This window comes from Oryctolagus cuniculus, chromosome 7, assembly GCF_964237555.1.
Source record: "Oryctolagus cuniculus chromosome 7, mOryCun1.1, whole genome shotgun sequence".
In the NCBI taxonomy this organism is placed as follows: Eukaryota; Metazoa; Chordata; class Mammalia; order Lagomorpha; family Leporidae; genus Oryctolagus; species Oryctolagus cuniculus.
In genome coordinates, this window is record NC_091438.1 from 161,388,256 (window position 1) to 161,414,671 (window position 26,416).

Here is a 26,416-nt window from a genome sequence, read left to right on the forward strand (position 1 = left end):
AGGAGAGTGGCCCTGCCTGCACAAACACCCGCAGGTGCGGGCAGAGGAGACCCACACAGCACCCACTCCTGGCCAAGCGGTGAGCACTCGGCCCTTCCAGGCCCGACTGTCCGTTTCCCACCAGACGAGATCCACTGCAACCGCACCCACTCTCACACCCCGGCTGCCCCGCCCACTCTCACACCCTGGCTGCCCCGCCCACTCTCACCCTCCCGGCTGCCCCACGGCCCCACCTTCGGCCCTTGCCAGCTGCACTTGGCGGGCTCTCCCTGCTCGGGGGAGCAGCCTCCAGACTAGAAAGCAAGCCACAGAAGCTTCTGGAAGGGGTGCTGGGGGTGGGCCTTTGTGGATGTAATTAACCTGAGACTCCTGTGATGAGATCACCCTGGAGGGGGGCGGGCCCCCGTGCAGCGACAGGAAGACAGAACGGAACCTGTCTCCGCCAGCACCTTGCGCAGGGAAGCAGCCCCGTATTTCACAGGCGGAGTCGCGGGAGCTCCACGGGTGGTCCCAGCCCCACCCCCGGGGAAGGCACCCTAGGAGGATCCTCTCTGCCTGCTCCCGAGTGGGCCCCAGTCGGAGAGCACTGCGGAACGAGGCCGTGGGAGGAACCCCCCCCCCCCCGAACGCCTTTGTTTAGGAGAGGGTGGGAGGCATGAGAAACGCAGGAGGATCTGGACCCCAGCCCCACGTGAGCCGCAGTCTGTATAAAGAGGCTAGCTCTTTCCAGAGATGCCCGCCTGGCCAGTCAGGGGTCTCCTCTCCACTAAACCAGCAGCCTTGCCGACTCCAGTCTGAACGACGGGCCCCCTCTCTCAGATTCCGCCTGCAGAGGCGCCCCATGCCCCGCCCCGTGAAACCTCGCTGCCTTGTCTCCTGTCTCGCTTCTGAATTCTCCCCTGACAAAGACGAGAACCTCCGTCCCAGCCACCTCCGCTACTACGCCCAAGAAGACAGGACAGACTCTGAAAAGGTGGTCTCGTGACAGGGTGGCCAGCGACCCAGCGGGCGGTGCCTCTGGAAGCCTAGGGACCTGGGGACTGTGGCCGCCACCAGGCGCTGGAGAGAGCCCGGAACGACGGTCAAGTTAGTCTATGAAGCAGGCCCAGGGGAGATGCGTAACGAGAGCTAAAAGTGAGGGATCATAACAGGACCCTGTAATCGGCGCGATCCAGCCTGCTTATTCCCATGTTATATTGTGGACCCCGGTTGACGGTGCGTAACAGGAAGCTAAGACACAGTTAGAGGGACAGGTGCAACCGCTCTGGTCTCTAAAACCCCCCAGCCTTAGCAGGGAAACAGTCTTCTCTTGGTGGGGGGGGGGCGTCCCCGCCTCTGGGGGTGCAGCCCCCTGTGGCCTGCAGCCCTGGCTCTGCTCCCCACCTGGCTGGGGGCCGCGGGAGGAAGTGCCTCTGCTATCCTGGCCTGGAAGAATAAACAAAGCGGCTCTCAGAGGGTCGGGTCCCCGCCCCACGTGGCAGGGCAGGAGGATTAATGCGGTGCCCACGCGGCTCCCCAGTAGCAGCCTGAAAGCTGGCTCTACGCCACCGGGTCCGGCACGGCTGCGCTGAGTCGGGCACGCGAGGCACAGCAGACGGCCACCAGGCACTCTGCCTTGGCATCGCGGCTCGGCAGGGCTGCTCCCCGCCGAGGGTTGGGCTTCTGGGGCCGCGGGGCTGACCCTGTTGGGCAGCAGAGGCCCGTGTGCTGGGCCCCAGAAACCCCACTTGCAGGGAGGAAACCCAGGGGCACCGCGTGAACGGTCCTCACGTCCTGATTTGGAGGCCAAGGTGCAATAGAGCGTCTCCGTGAATTAGGAAAGGAGAGGGCGGCGGGGACGCGGCACACAGTCACCGTTCTGGGTTTGGGAAGGCCCTAGTGCTACTGTGTGTGGTGGATTGTGCCCCTGCCTCAGGACTCCTCGGGGGGGCGGGGGGGGGACGGACAATGATCCGGGGAATCCTGTGGAGCCGGGACGGGGTGGGGGGCTGGGCTGTGCCTTCCTGTGGCTTCTCCCTGGGGACACCCTGGTGACCCTGGCCCAGGGGCAAGGTCCAGGTGAACACTGCCCTGTTGATGGGGTGGTCTAGGGTTTAGGACCAGGAGTCCACCACAGTCCCATCTGGCCCTGGCCACTGGGCGCTTTGTGAGGGACACTAGCTGCTCAGGACACTAGGAATGGAGACACGCAGGACGTCTCCCGGGGGAGCTGTGGGTTAACAGTGAACACAGACAGGGCAGGAGGCAGGTGCCAGGCACAGGCAGCTCTGCAACAAACGCAATCTCCAGGCACCTTGGCCTTCTCTGTTCGCCGCCCGGGAGCACCGGACCCGCACGCCCCAGCATGGTTTCCGCGGCTGGAAGGCATTAGCTCTGCGTAATTAAGTGCCCGGGCTGTGAAGACCCGCTCAGCAGCCTCATCGTGGCACAGGCAGTGCCTGTGGCCGAGGCTGCTGGCCAGGAAGGCTGAGGGCTGAGGGACGCAGCCTGATTGTCCAGATGCCGGGCGGCTGGCAGCCAGGACACCAGCCGCAGGGCCACAGCTGCCTCCGTGCACAGGCGCCGCGCACCTGGCTTTGGCTCAGCTGCTGCTGCAGGGGTGCGTCCACCTCCTGCGGCTCGCGGCTGGGCACAAGTTCCAGGGTCATGGCCAGCGGAGTCAGGGAGCCCCTTGTGGGGACGGCCTTTGCTTGGTCCCAAGGCTTCACATGGGGGTGGGTGATTTTCGGGTCAGTTTCGAGGGGCAGAGGAATGGACAGGGGGGAGGCCAGAGAGTGGGTGAGGAGGACTGCGGCACTCACCCCCTCTGCAGCTCTGAGCCTGCACGCCAGCACCCGGACAGGCAGTCCTGGGAGGCGAGTGCTCTGGTCTCGACCTGGGCACTTTCAAGTCTACGAAATCAGCCTGTGTCAGGCAGGCACTGCCCCGTGCACCAACGCAACTCATCAACACACGCGCAGTCTCCCTGGAGGACTGAGCCAGGCTGCGTGGCTTGGAAAGCAGGGAGCCTGTGTTTGGGGTGTGGGGAGGACTGGGGGTTCCCTTATCTGATCACCCCAAGTCAGCCGATGGCCCCCTTGCCCCTGGGCTGGTCTGCAGGGGGCAGCCGTGGGGAACAAAGCTCTCCTGACAGACGCCCCCCGCAGTGCCTGTCCCAGCAGAGGCAGAGGGGACAGGTGCGCCCGTCCTCACAGGCCCACATCAGCAGTCATGAGAGGACAAGCGCACTCGGGCCGGGAGGCTTGGTCACAGAGCTGCACTGTGTCCCCGGCTCCAGCTGCAGGGGTGGCCTGCCCACCCTGCCTCGGTTTCCCTCCCCTAAAGCACAACATCACAGAGTTGAGGAGCCTGAAGGGACTTCCCCGAGGCCGCTGGCTCAGGCGCCTGGCCAACCCTCTGGGGGAGGGGCCCCGGCTCGGGCACCCCCTCTCCTGCTGCCCACCTGTGTACCCTGGGGCCCAGCCAGACCCTGGCACCCATGCAGCCAGCAGGTGGCCCGGTCCCTCCCGTAGTACCCTGTGGTTGCTGTGGTTACCAGGCTGCCAAGGGGTGGGGAACTGGCAAACACCATCCCTCCCAGCGGCACACCACCGGGTTTTGCCAGAACCTTCCGGGCTGGACGAGGGTGCCGTGGACTCAGGGAGGATGGGGGCCTGTGGTAGTGGGAGGTCCCGGTCCATATTCCTCTGCCCATGGTGACCCCAACACCCCCACTGTCCCTGCCGCTCGAACCCCACCCTTGCTGCCTGGAAGGATGCCTCCCACCCACCGGTGTCAGGTCTGGTTCCACCCCCCTCTTTTTCTGTCCATGCGCAGACACCACTGTGTCCTGTCCACCGGGCCTGCAGGTACCTCGGTGGTGGCCAGGGTGAAACATGGCGCCCTGGACTACAGTCCCCTCCCCTACATGGGCCCCCAGCAGCGACCTCACCCTGCCCCTGGCCCTTGGGGAAGCGGTGTGCACGGCTGCATGGCCTCCCGCAGGGCAGAGTGGGAGGGGCCGCCCCCCGCTGCTGTGGCCTGGCAGCCCAAGTGCAGGCCTGCTGGTCCTTGTTTGCCTTGCTAAATGTCTCTGTGTCTTCTGGAAAGCCTCCCTTTGGGCCCCTGGATAAGTGCCCCAGGCACCGGCAGGATGGGGCCCACGCCCGGGGGCGGGCTGGCAAGCGCCCGGCTCTTTCACAACCCGACTTTCAGGCGGAAGAGGAAGCAGGCAGCACCCCCAGGGCCTTGGAAGTGCCCTGGCCGGGGCAGCTGACGTCCCTTCTTAAAGGGCAGCACGTAAAGCTGAGGCCTCCGCCGTGCCCAGAGGAGCAGAGCACACCTGTGTCCCCCGGGACTGGATCTACAGTTCCTGTTCCGGGTACCTGCACCATTTGCAGGGGCAGAGGGACGAGACGGCTGCAGGCCTCCTGTCCATGACACCTGAGCACCTCCTGGCCTGGGTGCCATCGATTCGTTACCAGGGAAAGGCAATACCCCCTGGGGGTGCGGAGCTGACTGAGCAGAGGTGGGGGTGGGGTGGGGAGATGCAGGATGTGGTCCTGCAGATGGCACAGCTGTGGCTCAGCCAGGGAGACACAGCTCAGCCAGGCCACAGCCAGGTGACAGCCAGGACATAAGTAAGTGACAGACACAGCACAGACAGATGATGGACACAGCACAGCCAGGAGACAGCCAGGGCACAACTAAGTGATGGACACAGCACAGCCAGGTGACTGCCAGGGCACAGCTAAGTGATGGACACAGCACAGCCAGCCAGGTGGCTGATGGGGTTCAGTCAGGGCCAGGGTGGCAGGGCCTGCTCCTCTGCAGAACCCTGGCTTCTGGGACAGTTGACAAGCACCTGGGCAGTGCCTGAAGGCGCCCACGTCCTGGAGGACTGGGAAGCTAACAGCGGCGCGGGCACGTGTCACGGGGAGAGCATGGCGTGGGAGTCAAGGCGCTCAGAAGCCGAGCAGGGCGCTGGGCAGCAGGGGGCCGCTTCTGTTCTGGAGTGAGGGAACACGGCGAGGCCCTTCGCACAGAGTGATTCCTGGGTGCCGCTCTGTGGGGGAGGAGAGGCTGGAGGGTTTACCTGCACCCCCAAACAGCTGGAGCCCCCAAGTCATGGTCAACAGGGGCTGTAGAGGACGGAGCTGCCAAGGGGCAGCGGGAGTGGCTCAGGACCCCTCGGCCTGTCCGGGCCCCCCCAGCCCCCCTCCTGTCACCCCCTCCACAGGCAGCTCCTGCAGCCACAGTTCACGGGTACCCCCAGAAACGCCCCACTGAGGCAGGGAACAGGACGCACCACGGACACGGCCAGTGAAGGGGCAGCAGCCGGGCGCCGGTGAGCGGGAACGGGACCTCCCTCCTCCGTGCTCTGCCGGCTTCTCCTGCCTGCGGCTCTCCCCTCGCCCTCTCTCGCTGTCACCGTCAGACTCCTCCAGGGCCATCTGAGCGGCAGAGCTCAAAGACTGAGAGAGGAGACGCTGGCTCCAAACAGCCTGGTCTTGGGTCTCGGCTCCTCGTGCACTGACTGGGAGACCCCAGGGAAGTCAGTTCCACGTTCCGTCTCCCCACCAGTCAGCCGGGAATAGGGCGATCGGAGAGGGCCCGGGATGGACAGCACGGGCTCCTGCTCTGGGGAGGTTTCCTCCTCAGGGCCCACGCTCTCTCGATGCAGATGGTCCCTCGGGGGCAGCCACATGCCCCCTACCCTGTCTCCCTCTCCATCCAGGCTCTGGGATAACCCAGGGCTTCCCGATGTCTGACTTGAGCTTTGTCTTCAGTCCTGCACCCACGGTCGCTCCCGGGGCTCTGTCTTCTGCGCTCTCTACTCTTGGCCCTAACCCCCAGTGTGACGTTGTCCACTGTCAGAGCTGTGACCTGTGGGTGCTGGCAGGCACCTCCAGGCCCCTCCAGCCCTCTGAACTCTGGCCCTGGCTTCTCAATGCCTGTGGGCACCGCTGGCCGAGCCATGGACCTGGGACCCAACGAGGCCCCCACACCCCGCTCGGTGCTTCTGTCTGGGAGCCCTGCGTCCTTCCCTCGGCAGCACAGACAGGTGGACGCGGCGAGAAGACTCCTGGGCCCTCCCCTCCTCTCGCTGTCCAGCTCCACGAGGTTCTGACGCCCACCTGTGACCACGCTGGGCTCTGACCACCGTCCAGCCTGCCCGGTCCTCTCCCCTTCCCGTGCAGGGCTCGCACCAGACAGCCCCTCCCCAGCTCTGCCTGTCACAGCCCGGCCCGCCTCTAAGTCTGGGTCCAGGGTCTCCCGGCCCCCGTCCTCAGCCTCGGCACGTGGCCGCCTCACTCCTCTCCTGGCTCTTGGTCCCTAGGGAATGGAGGTGGGCAGGGCTTGCTCAAGGCCTTTCCCTTCTAGCATGGTCACAGATTTTCAACAGTGTTTCGACCTGAAATTCATTTCCTGAGTGGAAGCACCCGACGTCATTGTCCAGGCCTTCTCCTTATTTCTGATCCCCTGCCCCAGGGGTGTGGAAGCTTTTATCTGCCAAGAGCCACTTGGATCTCTATGACATCACTGGTCGCCATACAAACTGATCAACTTATAATTAGCCTGCTATGGATTTGAGTCTCGAGTCTTGTCTGCAGGCCTTCTATGGCCCACAGACCAGGGGCAGGGAGACTGCTACTTCCGGTGAGCCCCGGCCGTGTGGACCCGAGGGCACGTGTTTCCTCTAAAAGATCATGGAGCTGCCAAGGGGTGGGAGATGAGCTCCGTGGGGAAGGCGGGAGCACGGCTCTGAGGCCCCGCCTGCCCACGGGCCGCTGGCATTGGACGGACAGACAGTCGGGCAGGTGTGCAGATGGATGCTGGCAGCCTCGCTGGTTGGGGAGACCAGGGTGTTCACGGGGAGGCTGCCCTCGCAGACCGGGGAGACAGGCTCTTCCCTTGCTCCCCTCCTCCCTCTCTGTCCTGCCCCCACCCCCTCCTGAGCAGTCCCTGGGCTCCTCTTCTAGAGAGAGGTGGCCCCTCTAAGAGCCCCAAGTGGGCCCAAGTCAGTCCGCTCTGGTGCCCCTGGGGAGCCAGGCCAGGCAATGTCGGGGCTCAGTCTCTGGGTGGGAGGAGAGGAGCTGACACTCAGCTCCTGCTGTGAGCCCGAGACTGCGCCCAGGCCTCTACTCTCCAGGGGCCGTGTCACCGCTTCAGATAAAGAACGAAGCCACGTGGGCTGGCGACAGAGGAGCCCGGAGGACACGTCCCTGGCCGTCTCCCAGCGCCGGGAGCCGCTCACCTCCCGGGGACAGCACCTCTGTGCTGCGTGCTTTGCTCTTTGTCTCTCAATCTGGCACAGGGATCTGAGTACCACAGGCGCGGTGCCGGGGGAAAATGTGGGCCCCAGCGTCCACGTGCCAGGAACGTCACCCCCCACTTCCTGTGTGGATGGGATTTGGAGGTGAGTAGGGTAGATGTGGTCACGATAGCATAGGAGGCTTTACAGGAAGAGACACAGCCATGGCACCCCGTGCCACTAGCCAGGGACCTGGCAGATGCCAGTGCCATGCTCTTGGACTTGGCCCCCAGAACCTCTTTTCTTTGTAAATTACTTGGTCCTGGGAATTGTTACAGCGACAGGAAATGGACTAAGGCACTTGGCTTTTAGCTGCTCAGCTGGATAACAGGTGTCAACCACTCAGCAGCCAGAGCTCAAGGTCATGGTGAGGAAAGCCCTTTAAACTCGCCCAGAGCACAGGTGTGGAGCGGGGCAGATGCCCCCCTCTCCATTTTTTCCTTCTCCCGATGCACGGCGTCAGAACAGTCACCTTCGCCAGGGCCCGGGCGCTGCAATGAGGGAGGAGAGGGGCTGCCTGCACGGGGGACTTCCAAGGAGACCTGTGCAAGGGAAGCGGGCGAGACAGGGCAGGGGACGGCCCTGGGACAAGTGACGCACGCAAGCCCACGTAGGTGACCATTCGGCAGAGCTGGGAGTGGGCGCCTGATACCCCATCCCATCCAGCCGGGACGTCAGAAACCCAGGTGTGTGGGTGGCAGGCACCTGCAGGGTATGGGAAGGGGAAGACGGGCTCTCTGGGAGCCCCCCAGGATGTGGCAAAGGACACGAGGACCCCCGGCAGGTCCCCCTGGGCAGGGAGAGTCATGCAGCTGCCAAGCCCACCCTGTGGTGACGCAACAGAGGTCCCCCTGGGCCCTGTACCCTTTGCCCCCTCAGCCCCGGCTGGGACCAGAGGCACACACACCCATTTCTTAATAGACTCGCTCAGAGGATGGGCTGGGGCTAGGCGTGGGTGGCTGTCATGGAGGAAGGGGCAGTGCAGGGTGACAAAGGAGAGCTCCCACATCCCTCGGGGGCTGAGCCCGCGCCTCCCCAGCACCTCAGGAGGATTTCTGGAGTTGGGCTGAACAGCAGAGGGAGCGCTGGCCACACGGTCCTGGCAGGGCAGGACAGCATCAAGGCCCCCTCACCGCTGGAGGCCGGAGGGTCAGTCTGGCGTTGCCCAGGCCTCAGTTTCCCCATCCATGCTGACCAGCCCACTTCGCAGGGCCCCAGGGTGAAACGAGGCAGGAAGTGCAGTTCCTGTGTCGGGGCAGTCCCTTCTCTGCTTGTCCCCCCTCCAACCGCTTGGCCACGGTGTGGACAGTCACGAACAATCGCACGCTCACACTGCGCGTCTGCCAGGTCTTGTAGGGCTGTGGTCGGCCAGAATTCTCTGTGGTCAGTGGCACTGCCCATCCCCAGCAGCCCTCCGGTGACACAGATGTCCACAAGGGCACTGGCACAGCGGCTTCCCAAAGGGCGGCCGGCCGTGCCCTTGGGGTGTCGGCTTCCTGCAGCTCCGACCACCAAGGATGCAAAGAAGTGGGGGCCCGGTATGGCCTCTCCGTGACCTTGGAGAAGTCTCCACCCTCTGAGAGAGGGCAGGGCGGAGCCTGGGGTGGCCCAGGCCCTTGTAGCTTTAGGACCTCTCTCTCTGGCTGCTGGGAGAGGGGGTATGGGCAAGTGTGGGGTCTCCGGCCCTGCCCACTGACAGAGGCAGCCCTTCCTGGACCCTGCCCACAGCCGCTCATGGCTCACCTCCTTGTTTAGGGACCGTTGGTGACACCAGGGTCCCAGAGATACCAGCCAAGGACCAAACACACCGGAGACCGAGCCACACTCCCCAGGTCTCCAGCAGGGAAGCGGGCTTTCTGTCCACATAGCCACCGTCTGTCTGCCCCATTGCCACAGCCGGTGCCAACACACAGCAAGGTCTAGAGGAGCCCCTCCCGCCAGCCCTCACCGGAAACTGCCAGACCAAAGCTCTGCCACTCACTTCCTCCTGAATCATTCGGGTTTGACAAGACGACTGGAAGAGGCAAGCGAGCCAGGCCAAGGCTGAGGCCCCCCGAGCCGGCCAGCCCAGAGCTCTCTGGGCTGAACCTCCCAGGGCCACGGCCTGCGCCCCACCGCACCCCAGCTCCCGGGGGCAATCGGCGCTGTGCGTGCTTCCTGCCTACCAGGCTCCGGATCCAGACGCACACGGGTTTTGAACACAAGAAGCACATGGCAAGGACTGCGTGCGTTTTCAGGACACCTCCCTCTCCCCCTTGCCCGGCTCGACCCCTGGGCACTGATCAGTGCCCACAAAGCATGTGTTGCCTGGTGTAACGACGACGAACGGAGGGTGGACGTTGGCTGTACAAGGGAAGCCTCCGGCGGGCTGCTCTGGAGGCAGGGACGTGCTGAGGCCCCAACACTGTCCACGCCACTGAGGCCGTGTGGACTTGGAGACCTCTCCCTGGAGAGGCTGCACGTCGGGCCTGCTGGACAGCATCCGGGGAGCCGGGTGCAGCGAGAGCACAGGGCCAGGAGCCCAGGAGCCCAGGAGCCGCCCGTGGACACGTCTGCCAGGCACGCATCGGGTGGGCAGACAGTGCCCACGCACAGGCCCCCAAGCCTGCAGCAGGCCCAAGTGCAGTACGGCAGCAGAGCAGGCGCCTGCACTTGGCAGGGGGGGGGAGGTGGCGCTGGTGGCGTTTTTGAGGGGGAGAAGTTGCAGAGAGAGAAATCCTGACATGACAGACAGCGGGACAGCTGTGGCCTGAACTTGGTGTTCTTACGCTCAGATGTGCACGAATTAATTTCCATAAATGCTAACGGCCCATTTCTCCAAGAGCTATTACTTATGTCATCTCCCCTTGGAAACGGTTCAACACAGGGCAGGCAGATGAAAGGGAGGCGGAGGCTCCCCCTCCCCCCACGGCCCGGGCCCCTGCTCCTGGCCTCTCTCCCACCCAGGCAAGCCCTGCGAACTGCAGTCAAGACCACCCACCCTTAGTCCCACGGCCAGGTCTCCACCACCCCAGGGAGCCCAAAAGTGCTGACTCACAAAATGAAGCAGAACAGGGAGGGGGGGTGGGGAGGGAGATGGTGACGGGGCGGAGGCAGGGGCTTCCCACCTGGAGCACCCAGGGTGCTCTAGGAGAGCCTGGTCCTGCAGAAGAGCCAGAGGGGCTGCCTGGGCGCCCGGGCGCGCGGTGTGCGTGTGTGTGTGTGTGGGGGGGGGCAGGGGTGCGCCCTGCAGCAGCCGGGTCTCCGCATCCGCAGGAGCAGCTGCAGGTAGGGAGGTGGGGGCGCCCTGGGCCAGGGCTCCGGGAGGGAGGAAGCTGCAGATGGGGGTGCGAGCTCGGGGAACGGGGTGCGGGGTGTAGGGGGCCAGAGGAGCCGGCAGGAGGGGAGCGCCCACGGGAGAGATGGCGGGGGCCGGGGGCACCGCGGGACCCGGGCCGAGCCGTCGGAGGAGGGCACGCGGGGCGCTCCGACGGGGCGAGGGGGAGGCGAGGCTGCGGGATGCCCGAGCCGCGGGAAGTTGTGCAGGGTCGGGGTGGCAGCTGGAAGGTCAGGCGGGAGGACAGATGGGGAAGAGAAGCGCGCACGGCCTGGGGGAAGGGAGGCGAGCGAGAAGGCGGTGAGGAGGCTGGAGAGGCTGAGACCGGCGGCGGCGGCGGCGGGGACGCAGGGCCGGGCGGGAGGAGCGGGCGAAGGGCCGTGCCCACCGCACGCCCAGACCACGCGCGGCCCGCCGGGGTCTCCCCCGCCACTCACCTGGGGGCTCCAGCTCCGGATCCTGAGTCCCGCTCCGGATCTTCCTTCCCGCCCTGCCCCTGCGACTCGAGCGCCCCCGAATCCCGCTCGCTCGGGCAGGTTCCGCCCGCAGCATCTTCACCTCGTGGGACGCCCGCGGCCACGCCTCCGGCAGTTTCTTATTGGCTGGCGCTCACGCCTCTCATCTTGATATTGGCTAAGGGATCGTCGGCCATGCAAATCAGGACGGGCCCGCTGCCTCACCGATTGGCTGGCGCTCGCGGAGGGCCGCCCCCCTTGACTTGTGCTCTGATTGGCTCCGAGGCCTTGACGACGAGAGGAACGCGGGGCGGGTCCGCGGCCTGAGCGCTGGGCGCCAGCTTTCCGAGGCTCCTCCGAGCGGCCCGAAGCAGCGCGCCCCTCAGCCGGCCCTCGGCCCGCAAGACCTGAGGCCAGTACACAAGACCGCGTACTGGCTGCCAGGCCTCTGGGCCCGTCGTGAGGGGACTTCCTCGAAAGCGCGGGCCTGGTCAGTCGGCCGGTCGCGGCGGGCCCGTCTCCTTGGTAACGCGGTCCACGGTGGGAGGAACCATGTGGGCTGGTGCCACGGGGGAGGTCGGACAAGGCCGCAGAGCAGGACGGGGCCTCTGGACCCGGGGATGGGATGGTTCGTTCGGGCCCTGTGTGGGGCACCCGGAGCCTGAGGGGTGCGGCGGCGGGGCGCTGCGCGGGGCTCTGTCCCCGTGGTCGCCCGCCGCCAGTCCCCTCCGTGACATTTGGTGCGGTCCAGGCCGCTGGGTACCCTGAGCTCCCGGCTCGCCCTTTGCCCCCAGTCTCCGGCCTCTGCGCCCCTCTGCAGCCCCCCAGCCGAAGCGGGGCATCGCCTGAGCTCTGCCGAGGCCCGTGGCCTTGGTTCCCTGGCCTCCGTGTGCCTCAGGCCTCTCCGTGTGCATCCTTTGCCGGCGGAGCCCGAGGGCTCGCGTCCGACTGTCCGGCTCCTGCGGGCCCTAGGGTTGTCCACGAGACTCTGCTCGGGGCCCCTGTGGCCTTCACCTCCACGCGCCGACCAGCCAGCCCCGCTGCTGCCCGGCTCTGCCCAGTTGGCCTCTGGAGGACTTCGCAAGGGTCCAAGGGTCCCCCTGCGCCCAGGGGGGAGGCGGAACGTGGGGGCCCCCTGCGTTCGCTGCGGCTTTCTGGGTCGCTGTGCAGGGCCGGTCCCCGAAGCTCAGGTGGTCTCTGTGCACATGGTCCTCACCAAGGCTGGAGCCCCTTTCTGTGGGGCCCTCCGGCCGCGGGGCTTCAGCCAACTGACCTGAGCCTCCCTGGCTCTGACCTCACTCCCGCGGGGGCTGGCTTTTGGCCGGTTTTCCTCTGTGCGTTGGGGGCTGTGGTGGTGCTGAGCGTGCGGAGTTGCTGGGGCGATGAAGTGGCCGTGTGGCTGGGTGGCCGGCGCTTCCTGCCTGTTTCCCCCGGGAGCGCCTGCTTTGGGTTTGCTCTCTGTCCTTTGGGCCCCAGAGGTGCTTCTGCTCTTGTTCCAGGACATCTATCTATCTATCTATCTTTCTTTTTTTTTTTTTTTTTTTTTTTTTTTTTTTTTAAGATCTATTTATTTGAAAGGCGGAGATACAGAGAAAGAACGAGAGGGGAGAGGAAGATCTTCCATTCTCTGGTTCCCTTCCCAAATAGCTGCAAAATGCCGGATCTGGGCCAGGCCAAAGCCAGGAACCAGGAGCTTCCTCTGGGTGTCCTGCGTGGGTGCAGGGCCCTAGCACTTGGACCGTCTTCTACTGCTTTCCCAGGCCGTTAGCAGGGAGGTGGATCAGACGTGGAGCAACCGGGACTTGAACCGGCGCCCATATGGGATGCCAGTTCTGCAGGCGGAGGCTGTCCCCACCACGCCACAGCGCCGGCCCCTGGGCATCCTCATTAACCAGTGTTTGCTGACCTCCTGGAGCTCCCGGTCCCACAGGGGACACTTCTGTGACAGAGTGTGGGTTGGGCCGGGAGGAGCCTCCGAGGAGGCCTCTCGGAGTGGACGCCTGAAGGTGAGGCCTCCCTCCCAGGTGTCACCCGCCACCTCCCGGCCTCACGACTGCTGTGGGAGGCGGGATCTTTCAGATCGGCTGCTTCTCCATACAGAAGGGGAGCTGGAGAGGCGGGGGCGCTGGAGGTCATGGCATGGCCCGCGAGGGCAGCCTGGCACCCGCGTGTTCTGCTGGCCATGTGTGGCACAGGACAGGCCGGGGACCCGGGGTCAGGGCGGAGGGCCTGGGCGTCTGCAGAGGGCGACCCTGGTGGGGAGGCTCCCCCTGAGACCCCGTTCATGTCCGTCCAGCGCGCGTCCTGTGTGTCCGCCCTTCTCACGTCCGCACTGCAAGCCACTGGGAAGAAGCGGCACCGGGTGAGCGTTACCGGCGGTTCAGCGTGATTTTGAGCTGTGCTGACGAGCTGGATACCAAGGCACGGGAGTACGGCTGCCTTCCTCAAGGCGCTGGCCGGGGTGCAGGTCCAACCAGACCTGTGACAGGTGCTGTGACCAGGGGACGTTCAGCAGCCACGCGAGCCCAGGCATGCACCCCCGGGAGCAGCCTGGAAGCCCTCCTGGGGGAGGCGGCCCTCCAGCTGGGTGGTGGTCTGGCTCCTCTGCCTACAGGAAGGGGCAGCCGGGTAGGTTTCCTGTAGCTGCTGTAACAAAATACCACAGACCTGATAGCTTAAAAGCAGCACAGACGTGTTCTTTGCCCGGCTGGGGGTTGGAAGTCCGGGGTCGAGGTGTGGCCAGCGCTGCTCCCCTCTGGGCTCCAGGCGGCCTGCAGCCCCTGGCCTGCGGCTCCAGCTCAGAGCCCCCTGCTTCCCTGTCTCCTGGCTGCCTGGGGCCCCTCCTGCCTGGCTCCCGTGAGGACCCTTGGGCGTCCGCCAGGCTGCCGGACCACCCCGGCAAACCGCCCACCTCAAAGTCCTTATCAGCAATGGTGTCCGCACCTCCACCCGTCAGCCGGGCTGTGTGTCCCCGGTTCCAGGAGCAGGATCGGACAGCGCTGGGGCATCTGCAGCCCACCACGCACTGGGATCAAAGGAGAAAGCAGCCCCAGGGGCCTTCAGGGGCTCCCGCGATGCCCGTCAGGCTGGCCCCCCGTGCTCCGGGCCTCGTAGGGAGACAGCCTGGCTTGGGGTCTCCCGGGGAAGACTGCGGCCGAGTGTGGGTCAGAGGTGCTTCTCTCTGAACCAGTCGCTGCAGGCCCCGGGCCGGGACAGGGGGCAGCCCTTCCCTAGTGGGTGCTGAGCAGACACAGGTGACCGCGGAGGTAAACCAGCCCTGCGTGCCCATCACACGCCAACAGGCTGGCTCTGCACCCCAGGGCTGCACTGAGGTGTGGGCTGGACCCAGCCCTGGCGTTCAGGGGAGCATCCCGGGCCTGTAGTCATATCCTGTGTGCCCCGGTGCCGCCGTGAGCACGGGGAGTGTGGCCTGTTGAAACAGCCCCTCGCACTTTTTTTCTTATTAAATATTTTTATTTATTTGAAAGGGAAAGTGACAGAGATCATCTTCTCTCTGCTGGTTCACTCCCCAAATGCCCACAGCAGTTGGGGCCGGGCCCGGTTGAAGCCAGGAGCCAGCAATTCCACCTGGGTCTCCCACGTGGGTGGTAGGAGCCCCGTCTCTGGGCCATGTGCTGCCAGGCAGCTGGGTAGGAAGTGGTGCAGCTGGGACTTGAACCAGCACCGTGACATGGGGTGTGTCTCCGGCATCACACGCGGGGCTTAGTCTGATGCCAACACCGGCCCCCCCATCTGAAAGATTTGTTCCAGAGTGGAGTCCTGCCCGCTGGGTCGGTAAACGTCCCCCGCTCTGGCCCGCCTTGCTCGGGGGCGGATCTTTCACTCTTGCGGGATGTTGTACCGTCCGCGTTGTTCATTTGGAGGATCGTGGCTCGCTGAGTTCCGCAGAGCTTCCAAACATTGACGCACTCGCCGGTGCAGTCTCAGAGGGTCACAGCGCGTGTCACTGTCCGTCGCATCAGCAAAGCCTCGAAGGACGAAGCTGCCAGGCTGTGGAGGTGCACCTGTCCCCAGTCCTGCTCTTGGCCGGGGAGCTCCACCCTTACTACGGTCGTTTGCCTTGAAGTGACAAGCGCACTTGGTCCAGTTTTGAGAAAGCATCTGCCCAGTCGGACGGGCAGTGGCTTGTCCCTCGGTCACTCTTCCTAGGAGCAATGCCGCCGATGGATGGGAAGAGCGGAGGTTTTGATCCAAAGCCTCAGAGGCACAGGGGGCCGCCCTGGCTGACGGCGGCCCGAAGTGTGTGCGTGGCGGACGCTGGTGGTTTCTGCAGCGTGGCCGTGGTGCCGCTGTCCCTTGCCCTGGGTGGTGACGAGCGTGGTGACCGCCTGCCTCTGGCTGTGCCGCAGCTCCCGCAGGGCCGGCACCGCGGCCTTCGCTCCGGCAGCCTGGGTGTCGGCACCATGGAGAAGACCAGTCTGCCGGTTGCAGGAACCTAGTTTTGACCTCAGGGAAGCTCTGCGGGGTCTTGTTGGAGCCCTGGGTTTGGCGACTGCACTGTTCTCAGGAGACCTAGCCCGCGGCCTTCCCTCCTTGCCTACGGAGTGTGGAGTGCGGAGTCAGGGCTGTGGTTCTGTGTCAGCCGGAAGGAAGCCTAGAGGAGCTTCAGGTCCGCCCGTGGCCCGGCGGGGTCGGATGACGCCGTAACGCACCAGGCTGCCGAGGGGCTCTGGCACTGCTGCCTGTCCCCCACTAGCTATTTTTTTTAATGTCTCGAGTGGCTTCTCCCAGGGTGGTCCCCGGCAGCTCCAGGCTGCTGACCGTGTGCTCTGAGAGCCGGATTTCCCTCTGAACGGCAGCACAAGCCCTGAGACGCGCCTTTCATGGCCTTGATTGAGTCTCCCTCCCGGCCCCCTCCCAGGACTGCCCCGCACGAGGCCTGGAGGTCAGCTGCCCTCTCCCCCAGGCCCGGCGTCCTCCTGCGTGCTCGGCCTGTCAGCGCAGCCCTGCCCCTGCGTCACCAGGGCCAGGCGCGGCGTGGCGGGCTCTCTGCCGCGAGATGGGCACGTTGGCCAAATGGTGCCAGCCAGCTGTGCGGCGACTGCGCTGGGGATTGCGGAGTGTGGCGACGGCTTTGGGGCCGATCGGTGACAGGAAACCGCGTGGCTCTGGTGCGTGGCCCTTACGTCCGCCTTCCCTTTGTGTGCCAAGGTGCAGGCATCCTGGAGGCACCCGGGGATCCTCGCCGCCGGAATGCGGGACTGGCACGAGGTCTTTGCCCACAACGTGCTTGTGCCCCCCCACCCGCAGAGAGCACGCCAGCCGGTGAGGGAGTCCACGGCGTTCCAGTGTGTCCTGAAGTGGCTCGACGGGCCGCTCATCAGACAGGTAACGACGCTTGCCCCTGACTGCCGGTGGCCGGGCCGAGGGTGCCAGTTAATGTATTGATTCTCGCTGATTTACTTGGGTCTTAACCACAACACCCATTACCTTGGGCTCGGCAGCGTTCAGAGGCAAAGTGGCCCATCAGCAAAGAGCAGGCCGCCTTCAGCGGCTTGGTCAGCACTTCTGACGCTGGGTGAGGCTTTCTTCTGTCCCTGGTGGAGCAGTGAAGAAACCAGGGGCAGTGATCTGATCTCCTGGTTGTCCCTGCGCCAGGTTTGCAAGAGGCGGCCTTGCGCGTGGCTCAGCCTGGCCTGCTTGCAGCCCGGCAGTTTGGACTGCTGCAGGCAGGCCCGGGCATCCCGGCCGCTCTGTGGGCTGTCAGGGCCTGGGCATCCTGGCCGCTCTGTGGGCTGTCAGGGCCCGGGAGGGCTGTCAGGGCCCGGGCATCCCGGCCGCTCTGTGGGCTGTCAGGGCCCGGGCATCCCGGCCGCTCTGTGGGCTGTCAGGGCCCGGGCATCCCGGCCGCTCTGTGGGCTGTCAGGGCCCGGGCATCCTGGCCGCTCTGTGGGCTGTCAGGGCCCGGGCATCCCGGCCGCTCTGTGGGCTGTCAGGGCCCGGGAGGGCTGTCAGGGCCCGGGCATCCTGGCTGCTCTGTCTGCGGCCGGTCAGGGCCCGGGCATCCCGGCCGCTCTGTGGGCTGTCAGGGCCCGGGCATCCCGGCCGCTCTGTGGCCGGTCAGGGCCCGGGCATCCTGGCAGCTCTGTCTGTGGCCGTCAGGGCCCGTGTGCTCCCGGCAGCTCTGTGGCTGTCAGGCCCTGTGTACCCGGCCACTCTGTGGCCGTTGGGCCCTGTGCTTGGTGCCCCCGTGGCCTTTTCTGCGCTCAGGCCCATGCCCTGATGGCCGCACCTCCACACGTGCCCTGCAGCTGGGGGACCTGCTGGACAAGCCAGGGTTTCTGTGGGGCCATCCACAGCACGCCCATGTGACGGACAGCCCGTGGAGGGGCATAGTGGGTCCATCCTTCCTCCCTCCCTCTCCCCTTCCCTCCCTCCCTCCCTCCCTTCCTTCCTTCTTTGAAAGGCAGAGTTACAGAGAGGCAGAGAGAGAGAGAGGGAGAGAGGGCTTCCATCCGCTGGTTCACTCCCCAGATGGCCCCAACAGCCAGAGCTGTGCCAATCTGCAGCCAGGAGCCAGGAGCTTCTTCCCAGGTCTCTCCCATGGGTGCAGGGGCCCAAGGACTTGGGCCATCTTCCACTGCTTTCCCAGGCCGTGGCAGAGAGCTGGATCAGAAGTGGAGCAGCCGGGACTCCAGCCTGCACCCACATGGGAGTCGGCACTGCAGGCGGATGTCTGACTGACTGCGCCGCAGCGCCGGCCCCTTCCCCAGTATTTCCAGGCAAACCCGTTTGTAAATGCGTTTGTGCTTGTGGAAGTTTTCCTTTTGTCAAAGGTGAGTAGTGTGTTCTCTACTTTGCTTTTTTAAAATTCTTATCCATATATCTTATAGGTTTTCCATATAATGTGATGACCACTGTGATTCTTTCTCAAGAATGAGTATTTCTTTGTATGAACCAGCATTTTGTAGCAAGGATGAACATTTAGACTTTTCTATTACACACACTGCCGCCATGAATAACCTCATTTACATCATATATTTCCTGTGTACACATATATCTAGAATAATTCCTACAAGCGGAATTCCCGATTCTAAGTCGTATATTAAAAATGATCATGTAAGACTTAATTATGGGCCGGCGCCGCAGCTCACTAGGCTAATCCTCCGCCTTGCGGCGCCGGCACACCGGGTTCTAGTCCCGGTCGGGGCGCCGGATTCTGTCCCAGTTGCCCCTCTTCCAGGCCAGCTCTCTGCTGTGGCCAGCGAGTGCAGTGGAGGATGGCCCAGGTGCTTGGGCCCTGCACCCCATGGGAGACCAGGAGAAGCACCTGGCTCCTGGCTTTGGATCAGCGCGTATGCGCCGGCCGCAGCGGCCATTGGAGGGTGAACCAACGGCAAAGGAAGACCTTTCTCTCTCTCTCTCTCTCTCTCATTGTCCACTCTGCCTGTCAAAAAAAAAAAAAAAAAAAAAAGAAAAGGACTTAATTATACGTTGCTTACAAAAAGGTATGCTTTCTTCTTTCTTTTCTTTTCTTTTTTTTTTTTTTAAAAGATTTATTTATTTATTTGGAAGGCAGTGTTACAGAGAGGCAGAGGCAGAAAGAGGGAGGGAGGGAGGAAGGGAGGGGAAGAGACAGAGAGAGAGACAGAGATAGAGAGAGATCTTCCATCTACTGGTTCACTCCCCAGTTGGCCACAAAAGCCAGAACTGTGCTGATCCGAAGCCAGGAGCCAGGAGCTTCTTCCGGTCTCCCACATGGGTGCAGGGGCCCAAGGACTTGGCCCATCTTCCACTGCTTTCCCAGGCCACAGCAGAGAGCTGGATCGGAAGTAGAGCAGCCGGGACGCGAACAGGCACCCATATGGGATGCCGGCACTGCAGACAGCGGCTTTACCGGCTGTAACTGGTATACCACAGTGCTGGCCCGGGTACACTTTATTTTCTAAAATTTTTATTTATTTTTACTTGAAAAGTGAGAGAGACACACAGAAGGATTTTCTATCTGTTGGTTCACATCCTGAATGCCCGTAACAGCCAGGGCGGGGCCAGGCCGCAGCCAGGAGCTCAGAACTGAGCCTGAGTGTTCACTCAAGCCCTGGAGCCGTCACCAGCTGCCTCCCAGGGTGAGCACTGATAGGGAGCTGGATAGCCAGGGGCGAAGAGGAATTCACCCGGAGACCAGAAAATAGTTGGAGCAAGTAATTCAGGAACTTACTGGAATCTGCCTGTGGGGGTGACTGCTGCCGTCTCCCTGCGACATCCACAGCTGTCCACGTCCTCTTTGTGTTCAGAAGGAAGATGTGAAGTCAGTGACCTCTGCTCCCTTAAAGCCTGGAGAAACAGGACAAATCAGATGCCAGGTCCACAGAGCAGAGGAAGTGGTAAGTGTCTGAGCAGGAGTCACTCAAGTGAAAGACAAGCAATAGGAAAACCGACACAGCCAGAAGCGGTTCTCTGAGATGAGCAGTAAAAGCCGTAGGCCCCGGCGAGGCTGATCACGAGAAGGAAACACAGGAAAGCGTCGCTGCGTCTCCCAGGTTGACTTTCACCAAGGGTACAGGAAGATTAATTCTTCCCACTTTTGTATGGTCATCTGGCAGGCACAGAGAACTCCTGGCCACGGATGCCCACAGTGGCCACAGCAGGGCCCGGCTGCCTGCCGAGAGCTGGGAACACACTCCCACGTGGGTGGTAGGGGCCCAGCCATTGCAGCTATTAAGCTGCCTGCCAGGATGTGCCCCAGCAGGAAGCTGGAGCCAGGACCAAGCCGTCGGTCCCCACTGGTGTCTCAATCGCCAGGGCGGACACCCTCGAGTAAGACTCTTTCTAGATAAGCGATTGTAGGAGGCAGGGAGAGAGCACCCCCAGACTCACTGTTCCAGGACCAGGGCACTGCAGGTGCGTGCAGACTGACAGCCCTCGTGGGTACTGAGGCAGAAGTCCTTAGCTGTCGCCCTCTCATCCAGCACTATGTTTGAAGGATAGTATGTTAGGCTCAAGTGAGGCTTATCACAGAGACACAAAGTTGGTTCTGCATCAAAAACAGCATTTAAAAAGAGATGAAGTTGGAAATAAATGTTAAAGGGGCCGGTGCTGTGGCGTAGCGGGTAAAGCTGCTGCCTGCGACACCGGCATCATGTGGGTACTGGTCATGTCCCTGCTGCTCCACTTCTGATCCAGCTCCCTGCTAATGCACCTGAGAAAGCAGTAGAAGATGGCCCAAGTCCTTGGGCCCCTGCACCCACATGGGAGACCTGGAAGAAGCTCCTGGTTCCTGGCTTCAGATTGGTGCAGTTCTGCTGTTGTGGCCATCTGGGGAGTGAACCAGCGGATGGAAGACCTCTCTCTTTCTCTCTGGCGCTCCCTCTTTGTCTGTAACTCAGACTTTCAGATAAATAGAAATCGATGTAAGGAAAACGTGATCGAGATGGTCTGGCGGGTGTGTGTGGGTTTGCTGTGTTGAGCGTAGATTGCCGTGCAGGGTGGCAGACCTCCCTGTGAAGGGTTGGGCTGAGAACGCAGCACGTTTGTTCTGTGCTTGGGGCACTTTATTTATTTATTTTTTTTACCATGTTTCTTTTAACTGCTCCACTGGCTTGCTTTTTTTTTTTTTTAAGATTTATTTATTTATTTGAAAGGCAGAGTTACACAGAGCGAGGAGAGGCAGAGAGAGAGAGAGAGAGACAGACAGACAGACAGACAGAGAGGTCTTCCGTCTGCTGGTTCACTCCCCAAATGGCCACAAAGGCTAGAGCTGGGCTGATCTGAAGCCAGGAGCCAGGAGCTTCTTCCAGGTCTTCCATACGGGTGCAGGGGCCCAGCCACTTGGGCATCTTCTACTGCTTTCCCAGCCCACAGCAAAGAGCTTGATCAGAAGAGGAGCAGCTGGGACTTGAACCGGTGCCCATATGGGATGCCAGCACTGCAGGCAGCGGCCTCACCAGCTACACCACTGTGCCGGCCCCTCATTGACTTTCTTTGTTTAATCCATGGACGTGAGTTGTACTTTGGGGTGGCTGTTTTGGTTCACTTGGTCCTCACTGGCGTGCCCAGGTGGTTGCCCGGTGGCCTGTCTTCTCAGTGCTGGGTCCAGGTGGGCAGTTGCACCTAGAAACTTGTCTGAGTGGGGAGGGGTCCCAGAGAAGGTTGTCAGACTCAGGTTCTGGGGAGAAGTCCAGGCCAGCGGTAGGGATTGGTGAGCGATGGCTCGTGTCTGGGGAGGCCTTCGAAGACGGTGAGGAGGAGCGGCGGGGCCCTGGCCTGACCCAGTACGTGCCGAGTACCCACACGTGTGTGGCCTGGCGCTGGGCTGAAGGACTGGAGCAGGGAACAGCATTCCCCCTGGCGTTCTCAGAGTTCCCGCGGCAGCCGTGGACGTGAAGCCGGGCAGGGGATGGGGCTGGCTGGCGGCCGCCTTGTCGGGCGTGATGGGAGCGTGGGACTGCGTGGCAGGTGCGAGGAGCAGGGAGCGGGCAGTGTGGCCGCGGTGGGGGCGAGGCCACAGGCAGAGGTCTCTGGTCCTGAGTGGCGACTGAAACGGACTGGGTCTCGTCTTCCTTGTCCCCGTGCACGGTGCCGCCTTGTTTTTGCACACACACAGTGTGCTGGCGTCTGTCAGTGGGGACCTGGGGGAGGGGACACAGCGAGGCCTTCCCGCCTCTGCCTCACGTTCCGCTGCAGCCACCAGGGTCACAGTCACGTGCCCGCTGTCAGTGGCCCGCGCCGTGGCCCCTGCTCCAGCCCTGGTCCCGAATCAGCCATGCCATTTCTGCCTGGGATGCTCGCCTGGCCTCGTCCCATCTGGGTTGTAAAAGCCCAGCTTCCCATCATGCCCCGGGAGCCCCTCCCGCACCCCTCGATGCGTGTGCCTCCTCTTTCCGAACGTTCTGGGATCTTACAGTGAGGCCAGCAGATCCGACGGCCGCTGCTGGAAGGCTGGTCACTCGCAGGTCCCAAGCCGAGGGGGCAGGCTGGGCCAAAGCCTTCCCTGTGGTCCTGGCAGGAAGGGTGGGTGAGGCGGAGGACGTGGCAGGCCCACCCCTAGCCCCAGGGTGATCGGAGGAGTGCTGTCTCCTGGGCAGTGAGAGCCGGGGTGCGGTGGGTGGGGCTGGTGTGGGCCAGTTGGTCTGCGTGTCAGAGTTCTCTCAGGCTGGCCCGGGAGGCAGTCACCAGGCAGTGAGGCCCCAGCTGCCGGAGCGGGAGACTACGGAAAGTAAGGAGGGAGCGGAGTTAGCGAGTGTGGTTCAGGCACCGCCCAGCACCAGGCTCCTCTGTCCCCGGACCTTTGGTTCCGTGGCTGCTTCTGCTCTCCAGCCACAGACCCCCAGGGCTCTCAGCCGCACTGTCGCCTCGTTCCTCGTCCCTTGCCCGGCTTTTCTCGGAAGCCCCGTGATGGCGGGAGTTTGTCTTGTTCCTGAACAGTGCCTGGCAGACACGCGGCAGATGTTTGTTGCACGAGTGAATGGAAGCAAAGCAGAGCCGTGTCCCGGGCGGTACCCACGCACTGCTGGCGTCGCCGTGACGGGCAGTGGAGGCGGTGAGCCTGGGATCCGGTCCCTGCCTCTGGTTTTGGGCCGCCTCGTGCTCTGTGGTAGCCGTGTCTCCTCCGTCCTCAGAGAGCTGCCTGCCTTTGCCAACGCCGTCCCACGGTGACTCCGACGACTTGAGGATGCGGCGTCTTTGGTTGTATCGGGAAGGACTCATTTGTTTAGAAACGATAAATCGTCCACAGTGGCTTACAGCAGAAGCGGCTCATTAACGCAGCAGCACGCAGGCCCACGGTTTGGTCCAGGGTCTGGGGTGATGCCGCCTGGGCGTGTTCTCTCTCTGCTCCCGGCTCCACAGGGGCTGCCAGCGGCTGTCGGCCTGCGTGCTGGCAGGCGTGCCTGTGTCTGCAGCCCTGACCTCCCGTGTCTTGTTGGCCGTGCGAGTCGTGAGTCTGTGTCTGTTCCAGGCAACTTCAGTGCTCTCATTGGCTGGGGGAGGGCCAGGCACTTTGACTTAGAACCCCACTGTGAGGGGCCGGCGCTGTGGCGTAGCAGGGAGAGCCACCGCCTGCACTGCCGGCATCCCGTGTGGGCGCTGGTTCTAGTCCCGGCTGCTCTACTTCCGATCCAGCTCTCTGCCATGGCCTGGGAAAGCAGTGGAGGATGGCCCAAGTCCTTGGGCCCCTGCACCCACATGGGACACCCGGAAGAAGCTCTTGGCTCCTGGCTTCAGATCGGCACAGCTCCGACTGTTGCAGCCAATTGGGGAGTGAACCAGCGGATGGAAGACCTCTCTCTCTTTCTCTGCCTCTCCTTCTCTCTCTGTGTAACTCTGCCTTTCAAATAAATAAATAAATACAAGAAAAAGCAGAGACTTATTTTTTTAAAAAAGACCCCACCGCGAGCCATGGCGAGATGGGGTTCCCAGGAGGCAGCTGGGCTGCTGATTCCGGCCGGAGCACTCGGTCTGGATGCCGAGTGACCCAGCAGTGGCTGCGGGTGCTCGTGACGGCGGCACTCCTCAGGGCCCGCTCCCTGCTGTCTCCTAGGGGCTGCTGGAGGTGCTGTCGGAGGTGGAGTGCCATCTGCGAGTGTCTCTCTTTGATGTCACCTACCGACACTTCTTCGGGAGGACGTGGAAGAGCTCCGTGCAGCCGACCAAGCAGCTCTCGAGGCAGCCGTCCCGGGTCGTCTTCAATGAGGTGAGGCCTCGCGACGCCGGGCAGGGCAGCTCCGCGGTGGAGGCGGGCAGCGCGGGTCCTGGGCTGTGGCCTAGGGAGGGCCAGAGAAGGCCAGCGCGCCTCAGACCCCTCGGAACGTGGCCGGGTGGCAGGTGCACTCGCTGAGTGTAGGCTTAGCGGGGGGGCCTCTGTTCCCAGACAGGACCTCCCGCGGGAGCCGGGTGGGTGCACAGCTCTGGCTGAAGGTGAGGGGGGGACCTGGGGTTTGGATTAATTTAGGAAGTCATCGATTGCATCTGCTTCCTGTTCTGCCTTTCATTTCCGTTTTCTGTTTCTACCGTGGGGAAAACGCGATTCAGTCGAGCAGTGTGCCCGAGTAGAAGGTGGCAGAGTGCGGAGTCACCCCTGGGCCTGCGTCTCCAGACGGGGCAGGCCGCGCTGGCCCTGGTTGAGTCACCTGTCCCTGCTCCGGGGGCTCCGTCGGCCGCCCTGTGTTCCACGTGCTCTGTCTCCACGTGGCAGCACTGGTCGCACACGATCGTGGTCCGTGCCTGCTGTCTGGGGGGCCATCACGTTGGGCGCCAGGGGATGATGGTGCCACCCAACAGAGCCTGCAGCCTGGTGGGGTGACGCCCAGCATGGGATCAAAGGATTCCAACTTGTGAAAAGTCCGTAGGGACCTGCTAGGGACAGGCGGCCTGCTTTGGCAGGGTGGTGAGGGAGGGTCTGGCACACAGCCAGGCCCCCAGGGTGGGAAGGAAGCAGGCCCTGGGGCGAGCAGAGACGGGGATGCTCCCAGCGGGGCGGGGCAGCCGGCAGCTGTGGGGGGTGGGTGGGGAGCGGGGCCAGCACGGCAGCGCAGGGGCCGGCAGAGTGGGCCAGTTCTGCCGTGGAGGTCTCTCCAGGCCTGCCTGCTGCCTCACACGTGACCTTGACTGGGGAGAGCCTGGTGCTGGGACAGCTTGTGTGACCACAGCCATCCTTCAAGACATCGCTCCGGGCACCCCCTGTCCAGGGCGCCCCCTTTCCTGCAGGGGCCCTGTTCTGACCGTGGTTGACCCGTGACTGAGCTGGCTGTGAGCTTGCTGCCGTTGCACACGCGGCGTGGGGCTTGTGCGTGTCTTGGCGTGAGTGGTGGAGGAAGGTGGTGCCTGAGTGAGGAAGGTCACGCGGGGCCCCGGTCAGGTGCACGTCCCAGGAGCTCAGAATGTGTGACGGCGCCGCTGGCAAACAGCTTGCGTGGGCGCCTCTCACGGGGCCCCCGGCTCGCGAGCCCGGGGGAGTGCACGCTTGCTGTGGGCGGGTGCAGCGACCCTTCTGCGGCCGTCTTGGTGCTGGCCGGCCCCCGCCCCTCAGGTCGGCCACTTGGGGCCAGCTGCTTTGACTTCCTCTTTCTCGCGTGTGCAGAGGGAGGCCGGAGGATGCCAGTGCTGTGTGAAGGCTTGTGCCGTGAGTACGGCGGTGCAGTGACGGGAGCTGTCCTTCACTGTGGCGCCTAGGTCACTTCATGCTTGTCGGCTCCGTGGCGCTGTGTGTTCTGTCTCCATTTCAAGTGGAGGAAAGTGAGGCGAGCTGCGTGGAGATGGAGCCCGTCCCCCCTCACAAGGGGGCGCGCGGGCCTTGGGCAGTGAGGCCTGGGCAGGTTGGAGTGCAGCGCTGTGCCGTGAGCCCCTGTCCCTTTGCCCCGCTGACTGCACGTCCCCGACACGGCCCCGTGGTCTGAGTTTTGGAAGTGAGGTGGGATTATGCTTTGAAACCAGCAGGGGGCCGCTCTGTCCCTGAGGCTCCGGGATGAGTCCCTCCCTCGCTTCCGCTCGTCACAGCTGTCCACGTGTGAGTGCTTCGGCCCGGTCTGTGCAACACCTGCCCTGCGCCCTGCACCAGTGTTTGCGACCTGGGTGGAAGGGGCGGGCTTCTGCCGCCCTGATGCTCAGGCTACAACACTGGTCGTGTTGTCAGAGCCGATCTGCAGGTCGGGGGTCCCCTGCCACACTGCCGAGGGGTCCGCACCTCCAGCTTTGCCACCCCGGGAGCTGTGCCGTGGCCTTCTCATGCGTGGTTCACGTCTAAGTGACGGAAACAGCTTTGGCCCCTGCTGCACGTAGGGGACACCTGGGCCGACTTCTGTTGAGGTCGAGGGCAGTGGTAGGAGAGGGGCCCAGTGGAGCACAGTGCTTGAAGTTTCTAGAAGTTACCGAGGTGGGACGCAGGCGGGTTGGTGCAGGGAGCCGGCGTTTCAGGCTGCTGTGTGCAGCTGCTATGCCCACAGCGAGCAGTAGAGGCCAGTGGCGCCCCGGGAGTGAGCACCCGGCCTGCCGGCCGCCCAGCCGCCGCCTCCTGTGTCTCCTTGACATTAAGGAGACAGGGAAGGTGGTTTGTTGCCGTGTAGGGGACTGCGGAGAATTCCCCTCTGCTCCGGGTGTGCCCATGTGTGGTGGGGCTCTAGGGGTCCCGCGGGTGGGCGTTCAGACACGATGGTGTGGCTGTGTGAGAGCGCCCGGCCGATTGATGGCCCTGCCCACGCTGCTGTGGAAACGGGGAGAAAACACCCTTTGCCCTCCGCAGAGGTGGTTCTGAGACTTGAGGGAGACACTTTTCTAGCTTGACCCGCGGCACTGGCTTGGGGCAGTGACCTCATTTGAGGCTGGCGAGCTGCTGGGGGCGGGGACCGTGTTCGGCGCCCCCGGCTGTCCGGCACCCTCGCCCGGGGTTTCATCGAG

At 63.5% G+C, this 26,416-nt stretch overlaps 2 protein-coding genes across 9 annotated transcripts in view; one reads left to right on the top strand and one right to left on the bottom strand.

Annotated features, from left to right (window-relative positions):
- KCNAB2 (potassium voltage-gated channel subfamily A regulatory beta subunit 2) overlaps nucleotides 1-11,141 on the bottom strand; it is an 83,155-nt gene extending 72,014 nt beyond the window's left edge. For 2 of the 3 annotated variants that reach the window (NM_001171058.1, NM_001171057.1), the window contains 1 exon segment: nucleotides 11,048-11,136. The gene's annotated coding sequence lies outside the window, so the exon portion shown is untranslated. 3 annotated transcript variants of the gene reach the window in all.
- Nucleotides 10,443-26,416, top strand: part of NPHP4 (nephrocystin 4) — a 115,150-nt gene continuing 99,176 nt past the window's right edge. Inside the window, exons 1-3 of one of the 6 annotated variants that reach the window (XM_070079390.1) lie at nucleotides 10,443-10,561; nucleotides 16,238-16,414; nucleotides 23,565-23,717. In XM_070079390.1, coding sequence (XP_069935491.1) covers nucleotides 16,280-16,414; nucleotides 23,565-23,717 — 288 coding nt within the window. In that variant the 5' untranslated portion in view covers nucleotides 10,443-10,561; nucleotides 16,238-16,279. Of the gene's footprint in view, nucleotides 10,562-11,351; nucleotides 11,591-12,626; nucleotides 13,072-16,237; nucleotides 16,415-23,564; nucleotides 23,718-26,416 lie in introns of those variants that run through there. The other 5 variants (XM_070079388.1, XM_070079389.1, XM_070079392.1 and 2 more) reach the window with 5 other exon arrangements.